Source organism: Nelumbo lutea, chromosome 3, assembly GCF_056320005.1.
Source record: "Nelumbo lutea isolate HS-2025 chromosome 3, American lotus-T2T, whole genome shotgun sequence".
NCBI classification, from domain to species: domain Eukaryota; kingdom Viridiplantae; phylum Streptophyta; class Magnoliopsida; order Proteales; family Nelumbonaceae; genus Nelumbo; species Nelumbo lutea.
This window is the reverse complement of record NC_142686.1, coordinates 60,309,280-60,330,496: the sequence shown is the minus strand read 5'-3', so window position 1 is coordinate 60,330,496 and position 21,217 is coordinate 60,309,280. Positions and strand designations below refer to the sequence as shown.

General features: G+C 35.1%; 1 protein-coding gene across 4 annotated transcripts in view; it reads right to left on the bottom strand.

Moving 5' to 3' along the window:
- Positions 1 to 21,217, bottom strand: part of PANC (pantoate-beta-alanine ligase) — a 41,168-nt gene that overhangs the window by 4,992 nt on the left and 14,959 nt on the right. The window contains exons 2-3 of one of the 4 annotated variants that reach the window (XM_088974679.1): positions 14,017 to 14,860; positions 12,524 to 12,637 (exon numbers count right to left, since the gene is read on the bottom strand). In XM_088974679.1, coding sequence (XP_088830805.1) covers positions 12,524 to 12,637; positions 14,017 to 14,637 — 735 coding nt within the window. In that variant the 5' untranslated portion in view covers positions 14,638 to 14,860. Of the gene's footprint in view, positions 1 to 12,523; positions 12,638 to 14,016; positions 15,148 to 21,217 lie in introns of those variants that run through there. The other 3 variants (XM_088974677.1, XM_088974680.1, XM_088974676.1) reach the window with 3 other exon arrangements.

Genomic DNA, 21,217 nt, shown 5'->3' with positions numbered 1-21,217 from the left:
TGAAAAAAATTGTGGCAGAAACCTTATTTTTTGAGAGATGAGTTGCTTGATGGTATGTCCAAGGTAAATTAACTAAGAATCCAAGAAATAAGATGGATAAGAAGTCAAGAACAGATTTATTCATAAATGATTCCTCATATACGTCCATAGAGATATCAAATAAAAGGAAGCAAGGATAATATTAATAATATTGGCTAGAAGTTCTAATCAATAACAGTAATCTATTAGAGTATATAAAAGAGTGACCACGTAATTTCTCATTTTCACCTTTATATTTTTTTCCAAAATTACTCTTCAACAATTCTTCATTCCCATTGAAGCTCCTGACCTCTTGATCAATGAACATAGATCCTCCTTTTTTCAGTATTTATCTTCTCTAACTCCACTATTCCAATGCCACTCCACATCCTTGAACATAAGCACCAACTCCCTGTTCCTTGTATCAAGCAATAAGAGAGTAGAAATGAAATTGCTAGTTTGCTACTCTACTGCCTACCTATGTTTCTCTGTACTGGGCTACTGGCTTTCTTAGAAACCATGGAAACCAGTTTGGCCTGAAAAGCTATGTCTAGGGTGTCAGCCTCTTACTATTCTTTCTCCCCTTCATAATATTTTCCTTCTCCACATCTGATGCAACTCCATGGGTAGATCATCTATCGGATTTTTGCTTACTTGACCAGAATTAATGGCATTCATTGCCATAAACATGATAAATGATTCTGATTCAACACTTTGGTGCCAAGATGCACAATGGGAAGGCTAAACAGCATGTCTGATGATACACTATCTAGAAATAATCATCAAAACAGGAATTAATAACAACACACATAAATAGATTAGAGAGAGGAGAGGAAGGGAGGGGGGAGAGTTTTTGAACAATTAGGCTATGTTTGGTTTGAAGGAAAAGGTAGGGAAAGGAAGGGAAAGATAGGAAAACCTATACAAGGTTTTTAAAGGTTTCCCTAACTTTCCCTTCCTTTCCCTACTTTTTCCTTCAAACCAAACACAGCCTTAAGGAAACCATTTTACATGCCTTCTTATTCCTAATAATTGATAAACCATTCAACCTTGGGATTGATAGCAAAGTCTGCAACTCACATGATATACTGACATAATAGATGAACCTACCCACAAGTTGTTCAGAAACTATTTGCGTTCTTGGGTTTAAAACCATCAGTAACTTCGTGTCTTGCCAACTATTTCATATGCATTGCACTTCTGACTTCTTAGATGAGTCAACAAGAAAATTTTGATATCCTCCATAGAGAACAAAAGAGCACTAGGCCCAGTTTAAACTTGTATTATAACTTGGAAGTGTTTTGTCATCAGAGACTGTAAACTTGAATACCTGTAAATGTTGTGATGCATCTCTAATGCATAGTTTTCAAGGTGTCTAGGCTATTCTGGGCGACATTGGGGCTCCTAGTCACTTAGGCGATAAAAAATTTATAATATAAAAAACAAACTTTTGGCTAGTTCCCTAGTTTTATGTACCATTCAGCATTTATATTAATTGAAAAAATAGCAATTCTCTTTAGTAAGAACATTAAATTTCCTCTAAAAATGTGGCAAATCATCTCATCTAAAAGAAAAAAAAAATATCTTTTACATGTATTAATTTCATTATTTTCAAAAATGATACTACTATAATAAGTATTTAAAAGAGCAATTTCATATCAATTAGAAGCTAAAGAAGGTTATTAACTTTATATCATAAATATTCAAGATGGAAAGTAAAATAGAAAAAACAAGGATAGAGTTTCTGTTTTATTTAATTAAAGAGAGAGAGAGAGAGAGAGAGAGAGAGAGAGAGAGAGAATATAAAAAAAAAGAACCTCTTTATAATTCTATTTTTCTTTCCTCTTTCTTTCTTTCTTTCTTTCTTTCTTTTTCTATCCTCAAACCCCTTTGATCTTTTAAATTTCAATAGTAAAACATTAAAACAAGGTATAATTGATATATATAGCATATAGTAAAATCTTTTAACACATACATTAATAAGACACAAACAATATAAATAATATTATAAAAGGAAGCTGACTTGTCATTTTTGTTGCCTAGGCAGGCACCTAGTTGCTAAAAGTCAAGGCGTTTAGGCAAGGTGCCCAGCCAAGGACACCTAGTCGCCTAGGCAACGACTTGACAACTATGGAGTTTATATATGGTTATCACTTTCTATCAAACAGTGTATGCCCTTTGTTATGGGCTTGGGCGTAGGATCTCGTCACGGGTCGGTCCACGGGGAGAACCTCTTGTTTCCCCTTGCCCCTCCCTTTGCGTGCTGACCCTATTGTGGCAACCTAAGGGGTGATTTTTCCAAGAGATCACCCTAACTCTCCTTTACTCTTCTCTTTGACTGAAATTTTGGATGCCTTTATTCAATAATAGTGGCTCCTTAAATAGAAGATTACAAGAGTCCTGCTCTTAGGGAGACTCCTTGCTGAATAGGGAGACCTCCAACTCTATCTTGCTAAGATAAGACTAATAAGATAAGATAAATCTCTCTTAATCCTAATCTAATAAGATAAGATAATCTCTCTTAATCCTAATCTAATAAGATAAGTCTCTCTTAATCCTAATCTAATAATATAAGATAATCTAATCTACTAACTTAATAAGATAAGAATAACAAGATAGTCTAATCTAATCTGCTGAATGGATAAGATTGTTGTTGCCGAATTGGATAGGATGAGAACACCGGATCATTGCTGCTGCTGCTCCCAATACACGTCCATATCATTACTCCCCTCTTGGACTATGAGCTTGTCCTCAAGCTCGAATTCGGGATGGGTGTCGGGAAACACCGTCAAAGGAATCCCGGATAGGTGGAATGACTTTGCCCTCCTGGATCGGGTTCCAATGAAGAGGGTTCATCCTCATCTTCCTCTTGTTTCACCAGGACGCAGAAAAGTCTCTTGCACTTGTGCCCTGCTGAGTAGAGTTCATCGTAATTAAAACATTGTCCCCTCACCCTACGTTCCGCCATCTCAGCCCTGGACAAGTGCTTAATAGGGGGTGCAATGACGCTGCTCCCCACACTGGATGCTGATCTGGAATTGTTGCTCGTCTGTGGCTTCCGTTCTTGGCTGGCTGCTGAATATGGAGCCATTCCAAGTGGTTCCGGGGATGCCCATGCTGATGGAGGCCGCCCCATAATGAAGGTTCCGCGACTGAGTTGTAGTTTGCGTTCGAAGGCGCGAGCTATATTCATGGTTGTAACCAGGTTGGGGGAATTCTGCATTTCCACATCCACCCGCTGGGATTCTGCTAACCCAGCGGTGAACAGGTCTACCTGCTGGTCCGATCGCACTAAAGATGCCCTCGCGAGGAGGGTCTGGAACTGGCACTGGTATTCTGCCACCGTGTCGGTTTGTTTAAGGTTAATCAGCTCGCCTAAGGGGTTGCTTGTCAATGGGGGCCCAAATCTAAGGCAATAGGACTTGAACTGGGTCCAACTGAGCCCAGGTTCTTCCTGTTCTAATCGATAGAACCAAAGTTGCGCTTCCTCTGTTAGGCTTACCTTATCCCGGTCGTCTGTCCGTTGATTTCGAAAAAACTGCTTGCACCGGTACAACCAGCCCAAGGGATCTTCTTTGCCGTTGTATGACGGGAATTCTAACCTGTTGTACTTGGGGATGACTGCAGCCCCCTAGTTTCCGAACTGCTGTTCACCGGAAGACTCCGACAGATCTGGTCAGCAGCCGCTAGTGACTGTCACCCCTTCTGTGTTCCTCTCTTTGCTAGAAAGGAATAACTCCATCAGACGCCGTAGCTCCTTGACTTCGTCCTTGATTTCCCGTACTTCCAAGCTGGTCTCCATGAGCTGGTGCTCGAGTTCGTGGACCCTGGACGGCAGCTGCTCCAGATCACCCATGACGCCTTGCTCTGATACCAAAATGTTATTGGCCCGGGCGTAGGATCTCGTCACGGGTTGGTCCACGGGGAGAACCTCTTGTTTCCCCTTGCCCCTCCCTTTGCGTGCTGACCCTATCGTGGTGACCTAAGGGGTGATTTGTCCAAGAGATCACCCTAACTCTCCTTTAATCTTCTCTTTGACTGAAATTTTGGATGCCTTTATTCAATAATAGTGGCTCCTTAAATAGGAGATTACAAGAGTCCTGCTCTTAGGGAGACTCCTTGCTGAATAGGGAGACCTCCAACTCTATCTTGATAAGATAAGACTGATAAGATAAGATAAGTCTCTCTTAATCCTAATCTAATAAGATAAGATAATCTCTCTTAATCCTAATCTAATAAGATAAGTCTCTCTTATTCCTAATCTAATAAGATAAGATAATCTAATCTACTAACTTAATAAGATAAGAATAACAAGATAGTCAAATCTAATCTGTTGAATGGATAAGACTGTTGTTGCCGAATTGGATAGGATGAGAACACCGAATCATTGCTACTACTGCTCCCAATATGCGTCCACATCACCCTTAGCTCCAATCAGATTGATGTACATAAACATTTATCAGTAAATGAATAAAGTACACTATTGTTTCATGATCATATCAATGTGTTTCTGTGAATTACACCTTAAACTAGACACTTACGAGACTCATGTTAGTCTAGAATGTTTTCGGCCATTCGATAGACTTGGGTGTTTATCCTGACAAGGCTGACACCGGTGTGCTACCAAACTAGTGGACCAGTTTGTTTCAGCTGCTAGGGTTAGACCCCAAGCATAGCTAGTGGGTGTTTAGAAGAAGCACTAAACCCAAATCAATTTCCAATTATGCCTGGACCTTGGAGATAGATGGGCAAAACTAGAAAATTGCACTTAACCCTAGAATTGCTTATGATATTGCACTAAGTATTGGACTGAGTTGTCTTTGATGTGCCATCCAATGAGATCCATCAAGGGTCAAATACCTGGGCATGTTGGGGAACTTTGGGAAATTACCTAAGTGGGTGATCATAGTGATAGGATCGGCCCCTTTTCTAGACAAAGTGAATAACAAGGTTTACACTCTCTCTGATGGAAACCTAAACTATCGGTAGTGGATTTCAACTATATTTGAAATTTGATTTACAAAATGTATTTATATGCTATATTACTACTTTATGAAAAATGTTTGTAAAAGGTTTTAATCCTGTGATCTATCCGAACAGAGAGTGTGACACAGCATTTTGTAGTCAGGGAAGAGATATGGGCAATGTTTTGATTATCATGGGCCAAGAGGTTAGGTGAAGAGACCATTACAAGGCTGATTACCTGATGGGCCTTATCTTACATAAGTCCATTATCCTTGAGTCTTCATAGGTTGGTTAAATCCAATGATCATTTGTATAAATGTTGGACCCAATCTAAGTCCAAGCTGATTGGGTCAAGGGTTCACTGCCTTGAGTAGTGAATTCAGCCTAACCTCTTTCAGAGGTCGGCCAAACCTTTATGGACTTGTGTGAGACCATTGTGGGTCCCATGTCAAACAATATCTGGGCCCAAAGTGGCCATGCAACACCTTGGGACATGAACCATTAGAGAAAATGGGCCTATGGCCCGTTACTAATATGATTAATTAAGCAATTTGGGTTGAAAATGTGCATGGATTTGGGTATGGAGCACCTAACCTCTTAAGAAGATAATGCTTATCAGTTAAAGATAAACTCCTGATCCAAGATTGCGAGCAATGCTCTATATAAAAGACTAAGAGAGGAGGGGCGAACATACCAATTCTCTCTTCTCCATTCGATTCCCAAAAGCTCTAATTTGACCCAGCTGTGATAGGGGTTGATTTTCATCAACCCTTTACTACTTTTTTGCAAGAAAAACATAAGAGAATATCAGGTTCACATACCCACTTCAATCTAAGCAAGTTCGAGACCAGTTTTTGTTGAAATGGTGCTACTAAATCGATTTCATGTACACACTGTGCCATCTTTAGTTAGAAGCCAATTTTTAGACTGATATTGGGCGTGAACTACCACTCTGGGAGCTGCATATTGTGGACTCCGTATCAGGTATAATCAGTTTTTAATTTGGTTTCAAATCTGATCCGGTTCAATGCAAGATCGATCCCAAAATTTCAGATTAACTGAGTGGGGTTAGAAAAAGTTTAAAAAATTCGGCCAGCCACTAAACTTGGTTTGGCCATGTTTAATCTGATTTCTAACCCTTCCAACACTTTCTTTATCATTAATAGTGATTAAAGAGAAATCTGACTTAAAGAAGAGAAGTTCACCTTTTGTAAAACAAGTACTACAGCATGGAACAGTACAAGCATATAGCATCAACTGCTGACTAAACCAATGAAAACAAGGATGAATAAACGATCGCCATAGGAAGTCCTGCTTATCAACTCTCTCCATTGCAAGACCAACAACTAGAGTGTTATCTCATCTTGGTATCCAACTAAATTTGTTATTCAAGGAGCAAGTGATGCTTAGCCTCTCTAACTAGGAATCTAAAATTCCAAGATCCTTCAATTAACTCTGATATCCAGTCAATTCAACAACTTGACAGTCTTTACCCTCAACTACAACACAAATTCCTTCTAGATGAATGAAAGTTTTAACCCGTGTAGTAGAGAAACATCTCGGTTGTAAGCCTGTAATTGAGGTTCTTTTTCCCACTGGGCTCAAGAACCTCATAAGAATGTTACTTTCATGATCTCTAAAAATCTCACACGTCTGATAAGCCTGGGTTTCCCAGTCATCATCACAAAATTATTTGGGGAACTCAACCTCTTGAAACAGAGATGAGAGAGAGAGGGAGGGAGGGTGAGTAGGTTCAAATATTAATGCCTCATTCATCGGCCAGCCAGAATATATATAGAGCTAGGATTACAACCAAATTTCTTTAACGAACTCTGTCAAAATAATGGATTCAGACAGAGGGACCAGCTGACATGTAACTCATAGATGCATGGGTTTGGGCCCACTTCCCCTGGTATTTCCTCCAGTAAGTGCAAATGATTGGGGGCCTGGGCTTCTAGGCCTGTGATGGGCTTTGATCCTTATCAGTTTCCCCAAACCTCATAAGAATGTTACTTTCATGATCTCTAAAAATTTCACAAATGCCCAATAAGCCTTGGTTGCCCAGCCATCATCACAAAATTATTTGGGGAAACCTGCTCTTGGCCTATGATGATGTGCATAACCAGAAACAGTTGGCATTTCTTCTGTATACAGATGGTGAGTTGGTGTTATATTGTCTCTTTTAATTAGTTTTGTTTTTTCTGATCTCCATCTATGAAGATTTCCTTGAATCAACTTATGGATATGGTTTAGGCTTCTCACTTTAAGATATACATATCACTAGAATAAGATGGTAGCTGTTGCAATCATATTGCTCCCATAATAACCACGTAAGATGAATGGGCCATTTTAAACTTAGGGATCAGAAAAAGTAAATTTCATCTTTTAAATTACATTACATGCCACAAAAATCCATTGATCAAAATATTTCAACAAATACATTTTGCTTAACTCCACTCTGGATGGTTAGGCAGTCAAAGTCAAGGTCACTCCATGTCAGAGAGAGAATATACTGTAGCTTTACTAGTTCAGCTTCCTTTGAGAACCAATGCCCGAAACTGCAGTGAAAGGAATTATGAAGTAACAATTTCAATTCACGAATACCCTCAACATCATTCCCAATCAACAACATGTCATCAACATATAGCAGGAGAATGGTAATGCCCTAAGGCCATCGCCTAACAAAGAAAGAGTGATCAAAAGATTCTCCCGTTTGTATTGTCATCCACCTCTTGTAACTCACATTTTAACCACTATCTTTCCTCACTGCTCATAGTTCTAAGAGCTTCTTTCTTATCTAGTTCCTCAATCCTTGAAATAATTTTTTCTTTGATCTCCTCCACTTTACCAAATATATCTTGTTCCATGCCTTTATTTTCTCATTTAAACCCTTAAGTCTCCTCAAGAAGTCAATCCCTTTCTCCAAACCTCTACTCCCTACCTCCTGCCACCAACGTTTAACCTTTTCTACAAAAGTAGGATCTTCCAGCTACATGTTTTCAAACCTAAATGGCAAGGGGCCAACATGCAAAGTTTCTTAAGATAGGCAAATAGGGCAATGATCCAAAGTCACTCTCATCAAAGCTCATCAAATTAAATCCTCCCACAAAACACCCCAATCCACTAAAAAAAGGAGTTTGTCTAGTTTAGAGCAGATCGGGGAGTTTTGAAAATTCAACCAAGTAAAGTGAACTTGTAACAATGCTCTTTCAATTCAAATAAATCCGCAAACTCATTGAACTTCCTCATACTTGTGATTCCCTAGCTTGGATTGTTTACAATGGTACAGAGTCATCACAAGAAAATGTGGGGAAGGCAAGCTTGGTGAAGGTCGGTCTATCTCTTCATGTTCCCATTGCGCCACCTATGCTACTATCTCTATCAGTTCCTTCTTGTTGTTCGTCCCTATTACTAGCAATGGCTCCTTTTTCTAGTTGCACAACCACCACTGCAAGGGTTTTAGCTCTTGGAGATCACTGGGCATCTTGTGCACCCCAACCTCCATTCTGTCGGTTCAATCTTCCACGATTTCCGAGCTGGTACTTGACATCTCGACTTAGGTTGGACACTACAGCTCTGATACCAAATTGTTAGACACCTCTTCGAGGGGGTACTACCACCTGAATCAATTCGATAAGGGGGAAAAAGACACAGAGAAAGAGAGAGAGAGAGAGAGAGAGAGAGAGAGAGATAATTTGAATGGTACATTTCTTTGGTCTTTTGTACTATACAGGTCATTCTATCAAGATTGGTAGTTACACCTTAGTTGTATCTTAACAACCTGAGGTCTATTTCTTGATCAATTTGCTACATTGTTAACTGAATTTGCTAATGTAAGTCCTCTCCTCTTCTTTCTAGAATAGACCTGTTGTATAATTGGCTTGGCTTTCGTTTCTAGCCTCCTAGCAAAATCCATCTCCCCTCACTATTATTCTGCATCCATCCCAACACCAACATAGAGTAGGGGTGCAACTTGGGTGGGTTGGGCCCGAGCCCGAACGGGCCCAACCCGTAATTTTACAAGGGTTGGGCTTGGATTTTCAGTCCTCGGGCTGGACTCGGGCTCAAGAAGTTGGAGCTTTTTTTTTATTTTTGGAGCCGAGCTCAGGTCTGGCCCATAGGTAGCCCGAACCCGGCCCGAGCCTGGCCCAACTATATACATTTATACATACATATGTGTATATATGTAAATGTTGCATACATATTTACATATATGTACATACATATTTGTATATATAACATTTGCATACATGTTTACATATATACATAAATATATGTATATATATTTGCATAAATACATTTATATAGGTATAATTTTAGAGTGGGTTCATTGGCCAACTCGAGCCCGAGCCCAAACTGAGTGCAAAAATTACAGTGTGGGCTGGGCTCGGGTTGGGAAAATCAGGCTTGACCTCAGCCTTGGTCTGGGCTCGGGCCTTAAGCCCAAGTTTTAGAGTCGGGCCTGGGTTGACCATAAACCCGGCCCAAACCGCCCAACTTGCACCCCTAGCATAGAGTTACCTACCTCAAACTGCCTTAAATTAAGTTGTTTTTCTTTCTTTGGACCTTGCACAGCACTGTAGAAATTTCAGAAGGGAGTCTCCGATCCCTACTGGGCCTGAAAACAGTTAAATTATTGACCCATTACTGTCCCTAAACACACCCCCAAAGCCTGAGGGTCCTGGACCTGGATTACCACATGAGCTGCCATCAAAGATTAACTTTATCCTGTTACTGCTAGGAAGTCCATTGAACTTAGCAACAGGCTTCACAATGGATGAGGCTGCTACCACTCTCCAACCCCTAACCATGTTATCCACTGAAAAACTTTTGAGTAGCTCCATAGTCTTTGCCCATCGGATAATTTCCAATGTAATGCTTTCAATTATAGCCTCAAGGTATCTACTTAGCTCAGGGAACAGCCTATTATTCCACTCTTCCCATATTGTCCATAAGATAGCATCTCTTGTGGCCTCCACAGCACTTTACCTCTTACTTTAAGTTAGTACATAATACCAAGGCTGGAAAGACCAACCATGTCCTTAGGATTATCCCACCTGCATACAAAAGGAGAATAGAAATGCTCCCAAGCATAAGACACAAATAAGCAGGAGATTAGTAAATAGTAAATAGTCTCTCCACTAGCTTTGCATAGGAGTGGAAGGGTGTTATGGAGGTGCACATGGGCAGCTACTTTATGGGTGCTATGGGAAGAGAGAAATAACAGAACTTTCATGGACAATTTGGGAAGAGAGGAACAGAAGAATTTTCCAAGGGAAGAAAAAAATTGTTTCAGAACTAAAGGAATGCATTCTAGCAGGGTAATACATTGGCTGAGAACTCTAAACCCCATTCAGTCTTTTATCTTCCATGACCTTTGGGGGAATTGATTAGCAGTGGCTAATAGCACTACTGGAAGAAACAGGCTCATTGTAGATTGGTCTCCACCTCTGGAAGGGTTTAAAAAGTTGAATTTTGATGGGAGCAGTCAGGGTAATCCAGGGCTACCAGGTGTAGGTGGGGTTCTGAGAAATGAGGAAGGCAATATCCTATCCTTGTTCTCAGGCCCAGTGGTAATAGGAGATTCTACTAGGAGCTAGGGTTGAGTTGCTAGCTGTTGTACAAGGAATTCAGATGGCAAATCAACCTGGTGTGAACAATCTAATTATAGAGAGAGATTCTAAGGGTGTAGTGGGGTGGATGTTGAATCCAGATTCTGTTACTTGGCACTATAGGGACCTACTAAAGAAAGTCAAGTGGCTAACAAGGAATAATGGCAACTAGAATACAACGGATGAGCAGGCTGGCTAATGCAATGGTAAATTTCTTAGACAAACAAGGGGCTTCTAGGGAAATTCTTTATTGGGCTGTATTGTAATTTCCACTCTTGAGATGTAACTGTATAAGGGTGTGGCTTCACCTCATGCCCCCCTTGGGATGTTTGTACCAGCTCCTATCTTTTGATAATAAAATCTTATTCAATTATCGAAAAACAAGGTGGCACAATGAGTGAAGACTGTGGATCTGTTCAATTGGATAGCTAAATCAGCGACAGAGAATCAAAATTCAAGAGTTTTGGAGGCCTTTCATCCTTCAGAAATTAAATCAACTTTGATGGAAGGAAACTCAAAGGTAGTGGTGGGTTGGATGAGAACAAAGAGCAAAGAGTTATGGGAGTACAGGTATATTTAGAAGGAGAAAAAAATACTGTCAAGGGAGTTAGAGGTTACAGACTGGGTGAAAAGACCGACTAACTGTTTGGCTGATTCACTTGCTAAGCAAGGAGCAACAAGGATGCAGTTGTTCATGGAACAGTTATAAACTTCGTACATCATGTAAAGTAGAAAAGGGGTGCAAGGGCACATTGTACAGGCATTTAAAACTGGGGTTCTGAGCACACACTTCTTTTTTCTTTATTAATAAAAAGATTTTCAGTTATCCAACAAAAAAAAATCTTATTTATTGACCTTATGTTGTGGTCAATAAATAAACTAGGCTCTTATGTTGTGGTTCTGTTTAAATTTGAAATTGCTTCCATGTTCTGTGATACAGTTTTCCTTTTTCTGTCACTCTCACTACAAGTACTTTATTTTTCAGCTTAGTTTGTGCAGATGATAATGTTCTATTTTCTTATGATTTCTACAATTCTATTACAAGTAGTTATTTATTTTTCCAAGTTTTCCACTTTAAACACAAATAAAATCTGTTAGGTTATGTTTCTCGAAATTCCTTGTTGAGATTATACATTTTCTTTTATTTTATACTATGTGCACTTGACTAGCCAGGTTGCTTCTGAAATCAATAATACACAACTATTTGTCCAGAAGGATATGTCATATAGTTAATCAAAAAAAAAAAAAAAAGCCTGAAATTAATTCACATATAAACTGAGTTATATGGTACACACACTCTCACTAGTTGGAGGTGCTTTGGCTTTGGGATTGGAGTTCTTGGCATTTTAGATGGGTTTCCAGCCATTGGGACAGCAGCCTGGATCTGTTGATCATATCAGTTGGAAGGTGTTTTGCTTTTGTTGATTTTGGGTTATTGACCAAAGTTGGAATTAAGCTGTTATTGACCAAAGCTGTCTGGGTTCTCTTGTACCATTGGTTCAAGAGAAAGAAGTGATTTCTGCAAAATGAGGTCACTCAAGGAAGAACATTTCCATTCTCATATCTTTGCTAACCTGGTAGAAATGTAGGCTAATGCAATTTCCTGAACAAATCAGGGTTTGGGTTGAACTAAAATCTTCGTTGATGTTAATCAACCATAAGCCTGCTTCTATTGCATGGTTACATACAACACCTCCAGGTTAGTGCTCAAAAGCAATAAGGATTGAATTAGAAGTAATTTACCCATTGTAGAGAACCACCATTTGCATCTCACATGCCACCCAACTAATAAATAAATGAATTGAAAGATAGCACTATTTTGTATACATTATATTGTTCATCACATATGGAGCAAAATCCATATCCATATGATAGCAGTTCAAGCTTCAAAATGGAGGAGGCAAAAGAAAGAAAAAGACTGGACTAACCTTTTTTCTCTCTTCAGGTGAGAGGTGCACATTTCTAGAACTCATTGCAAGCCCATCAGCATCACGTACTATTTCTGAACCTACCACATTTATAGAGAAATCAAGATCTCGGACCTGAAGGAGAATCAATACCAAGTGGTAAGTAACAACATTCCATCAGAACAATCTTGTGCTTTCTTCCATGCAACAAAATTTTCGTTAGAACCTTCTGGAAACTTAAAAAAATGAGGAAAAGAATAACATTCAGAAAGACTGACAGAAATTGGAAACTACACATTGCTTAAACAAGCATACGATTACAATATTCAAGGCATGAGGAGAGGATACTCATTCAAAACAATTCAGTTTTCAGTTTGAGAAGACGAAATGAGCTTCCAACTATATTAGAACAGAAAACTGCATAAAATATTAGAATACTTTCATCATTGTTTTCTTTATGCTTGCTGTTCTCCACAAAGAACCTCGGGACTGCTTTTAACAGAACCACAACAAGTTTCACATTAAATTACCCAAAGATCACCAAGCGCCCACTACCCACCCAAAAAAATGAGAGAAAAAACTAAATTGTCATAGTTAGCTTAAAATGAACTTTAGTTGTTCATCATACTCCATGATTAAGTCTGTTATAGAGAGGATTTAAATGGCCATATATAATTTTGATAAGCCAAACTGAAGATTCTTCAAAACCCCTTATAATGCTATTTTTACCTCTCATACTGGAATGCTAAGAACAGTAGATCATAATAAACTTGAAACTTGTAGTTTGCAGACTCTACAGTTTTTGTGTTGCTCATGTTACTTGCAAACTTTACCTTCTCCTAATGATTCTTACTTATCAACACCCAACCCCCATCCGTTGCCTCTAAAAGAAAGAAAATAAAAGAACCAAAAAAGAAGCTTAGGTCAAAACACCAATTGCCTTCACAAAGAACTTTGCTTCATTTTTTTGTGATCGTAAGTTCTTAGTTAAATTTCAATGCTATCCTTTTTCCTTTCTTTTCTCTTTCCCTTTTTGATCAGTAACAAGAGTGCTAACTCATTACTTCTTCTTCTATCCAAATCCATTATCTTAATCTGAAGAAATGATCCAGACACATAAAAATACTAATAAAATATTAGTCAAAATTCAACTGCTGGTTGAGGTACCACAAATTTCTCGTTGACATTGTTCACTGAGACTACAATTAAAAAAGTTTTTCATTTAAAAACAACATATTTCCAGTTTCCCTATCTCACAACTCTTCAAATAACCATTCTTTTTGGTTTTTTTAATCATCGTTTTGGATAGATAGATAACCTTCCATTTAACCATTGCTTAATCTGACAAAGACAATCAAACACGTAAGCATTAAAATAAACAGAATTTATTTCTGATATACAGCAATCACATGTCTAACACATACTACTACTAGTATCAATACGACCACTAGTATTATCGTTTTTCTGATAAATATATACAACAACCATGCAGTAAGGATACCATTAAAGCTTACCATTCGGCAAATAATCCGCCACTGCTGATAATCCTTCTTCCCAAAGACAGCTATATCGGGTTCCACAATATTGAACAATTTAGTGACAACAGTAGCAACACCCCTGAAGAAAATAGGCCTACTCTTCCCACACATTCCCTTCTCCAACCTCTCAACTCTAACCCACGTCTCATGCCCATATTGTCTCTCTTCAATGCACGACACTGCCACTCCCTCTGCTCTCTTTTCTTTGTCATCTCCACTTTGACTAGTACAACTGTTGCCACTGGCATCATTGTTTTCTGATACCGCTCCACTGGTTCCGTAATCATAGAGGTTTTGCGGGTGAAATACAAGATCGACCCCACCAGACAGAGCCCTCAGCTTCTCGATATCGCCTTGGAAATCAGATGGGTATGTTGCCAAATCTTCAGATGGAGCGAATTGACCAGGGTTTACATAGATTGAGACCACAATCAGGTCGGCGTGTTTCTGGGCCTCTTTAACGAGTGAAATGTGGCCTTGGTGTAGGTAACCCATTGTAGGGACTAAGCCAATGGTCTTGCCTTGAGCTCTCATGGACCTTGACCATCTCCTCATCAGATCCTTTTCTGTGATGATCTCTGGGTCTTTTCTTGCCATGAAATAAGGATTTGATCACTAAATCTGTTTCTGGTTCCTTGTTTTCTTCTTTGGTTTTGTGGAGGGTTCAGTTTTGCCTTGTTTGGTTTGACAACTGTGATAGGGTGTGTGATTATCCGACTGTGGTCCGTGGAGGTTGACGTTGAAACGGTGGCTGCTGAAGGTCCAATCTTTGTCAATTGGGAGTCGGCATTTGGCAAGTGGCAACCGCTTTTAGCCTTTCCTTTTAGTAAAAAAGGGAATATAAATGGGTTTGGGCCAAACTCATAACACGATCCGGAAATTTAAGCTCAAACCTTGCCAATCGAACAATTGGCATTGGTTCCGAGTAAACTCATTAGAAACTGAGTTGGGTTTCAACTTTCAATTTGCATGATGGGATTGCTGGTGTTAATGAGTGATGAAGATCAAAAGTGATCAACTTGATTTTGTGAGGGACCCTCGAACTCACAAAACAATGGTGGAAGGACTTGGCTAGGTGTCCCAAAGCTATGGATTTTGATGGTTAAGTTAATATCTGTCGAGCTGTTCGAGGTGGTAAGGCACTGAAACAGGAATTAGAATGCAATAGATTGACCTCGGGTAGCAACTGCTTACCTTTATATATATAGAGCTCATGCCTCAACTAGAACAGGGGATGAAAGGCGAGCAGTTCAATAGGCACCTTGCCTTAGTGGGATACGTCTAGGTGGTTGGAGAAGCACATCCCTAATTATCGGAGAATGCTTGGGTCCACTTTCACGCTAAGTGGAGAAGTGGGGTAACAACACCGCTAGGTGGCAATCTATGGTTGCATGTGGTATAGGTTCGTCTTACATTTTTTATTCCATCCTTTATAGGGGTGAGCAAACGGTTTATTCCATTAAAAACCGTATCGAATAAATCAAAATTGTTAAAACAAAAAATTGAACCGAAATTGAAATTTACAGTACGATTTTCGGTTATTTCGATTAAAACCGAATTTCAACAGTATATATATTTTAATATATATTATACAATATATATAACAAATTATATATTTTAATGCGTAATATAATATAATATAATATAATATGTTTTTTACACATTATATATGTATTATATGTTAATATATATTATAGATAATAAAGTTCGGTTAATTCGATTTTTTCAGTTAACCGAATTTCTAAACCTGAAAATCAAAATCGAAACTGAAATTTTACAAAACCAAAATAACCAAAAATCAAAAAAAAAAATCAAAACTAAAATTTTCGATTCAATTTTTTTGATTTTAACCAAATAATTCTCACCCCTAATCCTTCACATTGGTATGTTATTCACGTCGGAGACAACCAAGTCAGGTGGAATGGGTTAACCCAATTCAGGCTTGTTCTAGTTCGGCTACCATCAGGATACCCAAGTGATGCTATTGCTAGTGATATGAGGTGTTATCAAGCCTTGTGTCGCCACATGTCGTGATGGGTTCAATCAAGTGTCTTGAATTCTTACAAACTAGTCAATGACCCCGTATTAAGTACGGGGAAGTTAATATATATATATATATATATATATGAATAAACATTAATGATTTTTATTATCATTTTTATTACTATTTATAAACTGCCATTTTTTAAGACACTTGTATAGTTTATGGGTTCACATAAATTGACCCTTATATGTCAAACCCGTAAAATTATATGGGTCATTAAATTCAGCTTGAACCGTTTATTACTTTAATTTGACCATTCTTATTATTGTTATTAATTTATTTTAATATTTTATTAATTTTTTTGTTATATAGTAATAATATTAATGAAACTTGTATTATTTGAATATTTACCTAAAATAAATTTTCTAACCGAGTATAATTATTATATAATAGATTTATTAATTCATATTTTGCATTTAAGAATAAACAGTAATGATTTGGGTTAACAATTTTAATGACTGTTAATAAATACTGATTCTTACTTAAGGTTTAATTACTGTATTTGGTAATTATTATGGGGCATGCTTTGAATAAACATTAATGATAACTAATGATTGTTTTTCGCTTTTTGTTATTTACTTAATTAAGCACTTGATGATTGTTATTATTATTATTAATTATTTATGTAAATAATTATTGTTATTATTATTTACTTAATTCAGTAATTTTCAGCAAGCAATTATTTGATTTAATTTGAATTATTTCATTTTTTTAATTATTTATAATAGACTTTTAGGGTAGGCTCTTCATTTGATTTAAGAGACTTACCATGTTTTATATAGACAATGATCCCATACCAAGGGGCAATTATAGTATCATTTAATTTGAAATGTATTATTTAACAATAAAAAATCAATATCTAATTGAGCAACCACCCCCAAAAAAGTATCAATAACTTTGAAATCATTAATATATTTATAAAATAGTAAAATTCGATGGATGTTTACAACAATATCACCAATACTACTTAATATTTAAGGATATATGAATAGATAAAAAGCATTTAAATAACATCCATTCAAAGAGGCAAAGAATGAAGAAAATCATTCAAAGAGCTGTTAAGAAAAACAATCCATGCCAAACAACATTTGAAGATGCATCCATCCTCTGAAGTAAAAGATGAAAAATGTATGACTACAATCAAATCATCATCATATATGGCTACAATCAACTGATAATATAAACAGGACTTCAAAGCTCATCCAATAGAGGAAACATGAAAGAAAGGAGAATAATGGGACCATCCTTAGTATGGAAGTCACCTCCAAGTTAGATGGAAACACTTCTTTTGGTCGATCATGGTTATGGATTTTAAGTCTAAGCTCCCCACAGTGCACGTAGCTGTCTAGCATTTATCTTTAGGAAAAAGATAGGGAAACCTATGCATAACCTAATGGTATGTTTGAATTATGGAAATCGAGAGATAGAAATAGGAAATGTAGGTTGAAATTATAGACATGTTGATGCGTCAAATTCAAGTCAATTAGAATACTCATAGATTTTTAGATCATTCATTTAGTGGTAATTTGAATATTTTTTTATTCCATGTCTTTATTGAGTAATATAGATCAATAATATATTAATACTTATGAAATGAGTAATAATAATAAGTATATTATTATTACTATTGTTTACTAATAATATATTCTTATTGTGTGTATATTGATTTTGAAATCAATAATATTAAATTATTATTATTATTATGAAGTAAGTAATTTGTTATAATTATGATTTTTAGTTAATTCCTGAAATAATAATTGCTTTTATAATTATTATCAATAATGAATAATTGAAAGTTTATAATTTAACTCACTAAATGAAATATTTATTGTAGAATAATAATAGTATTAATTATAATTACTTATAATAATAATGTAAATATGTAACACTAATTATGTATTTATAAAGTAATTAATATGAATTAATATAAATATAAAATTATTATATCCCAATTATTAATTAACATTATTAAAATACTAATTAATTATCATTAATTAATTAATTAACATTTCAAAGTATTAATTATCATTGTTATAATTAAGGAATTAATTATCAGTAAGTTATTAAAATCAGTAATTAATTTTTATCAGAAATCATTATTACTAGTAATAATTAATTATAATTATTGATAATAATATTATAATTAATTATTTCATATAAATGTATGAATTATAATTTCTGATAATAATTCTAATATAAATAATTAACATTAAATATTTATATTCAAAATAATTAATATGAGTTAATATAAATTTCTAATGATTATTTTTGAATTATTAATTAGCATTATGAAAATCATTATTAATTATCACTCTGAATTAATAAATTATTAGTAATTAGTTAATATCAATAATTAAGTATTAGCACTAATTATTATCAGTAATTAATTATTATTAGTGAGTTATTATTATTAATAATTAATAGCTGAAATTAATTAATTATAAGTCATTAATTATTATTAGTACCCTTGTCTTTCAAAAAGTTACTCATCATCATCGTCATCATCAATGACAATAACTTGATAAATACATAATTTGATAAAAATACGTAAATATCATTAATTATTTTTTATCTTTTGGAAAACTAAATAATAGAAAAATAAAACGGTTAGCATTGCAAATGAAAAATTATTTGTATTTTTGAAAAAAAAAATATTGAACATAAAAACCATTTATTCAAAAGTAAGGTCATTAATCAAAGAGTAATTAAAATTATTCAATAAGTAATAATTTTAATAAATTAATAATTAATAATTAATTATCTGTCCAAATTAAAATGGGTAATTTCAGCAAATAATTTTAAGTGATTAAAATTTTCTATTAACATTTTTTAATAATAATTAGTATTATTAATAGATTAATAATATTAATATTAATATTAATATTAATATTAATTCTTATTATTATCATCATTATTATTATTTTTATTAATTAATTAAATTGTTATAATAAAGATTTCTAGTTAACTCATAAAATTATATTTTCTTTTATAATTCTTTAAGTTTAACAATATTGAATAATTGAAATCTTTATAATTTAACTTTCACTAAATGAAGTATTTATTGGAGAATAATAATAGTATTAATTATAATTACTTGAAATAATAATAATGTAAATAAGTAACACTAATTATATATTTATAAAATAATTAATATTAATTAATATTAATATAAAATGACTATATCCCAATTAATAATTAACATTATTAAAACACTTATTAGAAATCATTAATTAATTAACATTCTGAAGTAATAATTATCATCATTAGTATTAATAATAATTAATTATAATTATTGATAATAATAATATAATATTATTAATTATAATTACTTATAATAATATAATTAATTATTTCATATAAATGTATGAATTATAATTTCTGATAATAATTATAATATAAATAATTAACATTAAATATTTATTTTCAAAATAATTAATATGAGTTAATCTAAATATAAAATGATTATTTCTGAATTCTTAATTACCATTATGAAAATATTTATTAATTATCATTTCGAATTAATAATGAGCAATATTGTTTGTAATAAATTATCAGTAATTAAGTATTAGCAGTAATTATTATAAGAAATTATTTTTCCGAATTAATAATGAGCAATATTATCACTAATTAATTATCATCAGCAATTAAGTAATAGTAGTAATTATTATAATAAATTATTTTTAGTAATTAATTATTATATGTAATTTCTAGTTAGAATTAATTACTTAGAAGTTATTAACAATAATTAATTAGTAATTAACAATAATTATTAATAGTAATTAATAGTTGTAATTAATTAATTAGAAGTAGTTAACAGTAATTATTATTAGTAACCAGTAGCTAGAATTAACTAATTAGTTTAGTAGTTAACAATAATTAATAGCACAATTTCCCTTTCTTATGAAAGTATTGAAAGTGGGAGCTTCCCACCTCTCACAACTCTGCATGGTGGTGGGCTCCACTCAGCATGTTAGTGGGCTCTTTTCTTGAACTACCACTAATCAGAATTTATCACGTGTCCATTTTGTGTAAATCTTTGAAAATCTGAATGTAGAAGGGCCACATGTCTGATTGCAGGGGGCTTTGGCCTGAAATCATTCCTTTATATATATATATATATATTAGATTTGGAACATTGGTTCAAGATCATTTTGACAAGTCATGTCGTCTCATGCGGGACACCAAAAAACACCCTAAATTTATTTCACTCATTGAGATCAACCATTGTGACTTTACTATATATATATATATATATATATTAGATTTGATCAATTGAATTTGCACCATTGAGGAACTTTACAAATAGTAGGGCCATGAGGGGTCCATTTCAAATTGTCCATTTTGGAAGTTGTCCTATATATATATATATATATATATATATATATATATATATTAGATTTGGAACATTGGTTCAAGATCATTTTGACAAGTCATGTCGTCTCATGCGGGACACCAAAAAACACCCTAAATTTATTTCACTCATTGAGATCAACCATTGTGACTTTACTATATATATATATATATATATATATATATATATTAGATTTGATCAATTGAATTTGTACCATTGAGGAACTTTACAAATAGTAGGGCCATGAGGGGTCCATTTCAAATTGTCCATTTTGGAAGTTGTCCTATGGCAAGGTCGGAGAGCTCGGTGCATGATTGAGGAGTTTGCATTGATCCTTCAGGTCGGTTGAGTCCTTTAAGTATTCCGAGTGAGTCTTCCTTTCTTGATCTAGTTTCATTTTATTTCCAATATGTCTAGCTCAACAAAGTATCTAGAGGAGGGAGAGGAAGAGCATGTCAGAGCTTAGGCCAAGGAAGAGGAGTTCCCGACCTTAGAGCGTTGAGGATCCCATAAAGGGGCTTTAGCTTCGAAGTCAAAGAAGTTTGAGTTGGGCCCAACTCAAATGACGTTCGCCAACCTCCAATGAATCAGGGAATGGTACTATGTCCCTAAAAGTTTCAGGTTTATTCTCCCAGATCCTAACGAGCATCCTTGGGATCATAAGTATAGAAAGGCTTTTATGTACGAGCAATCCTTCATAGCGGGTCTTAGGTTCCCTCTCCATGCCTTTTTGGTGGAGGTGTTAAACCATTTCAGGATCACAATGGGCCAACTCCTCCCAA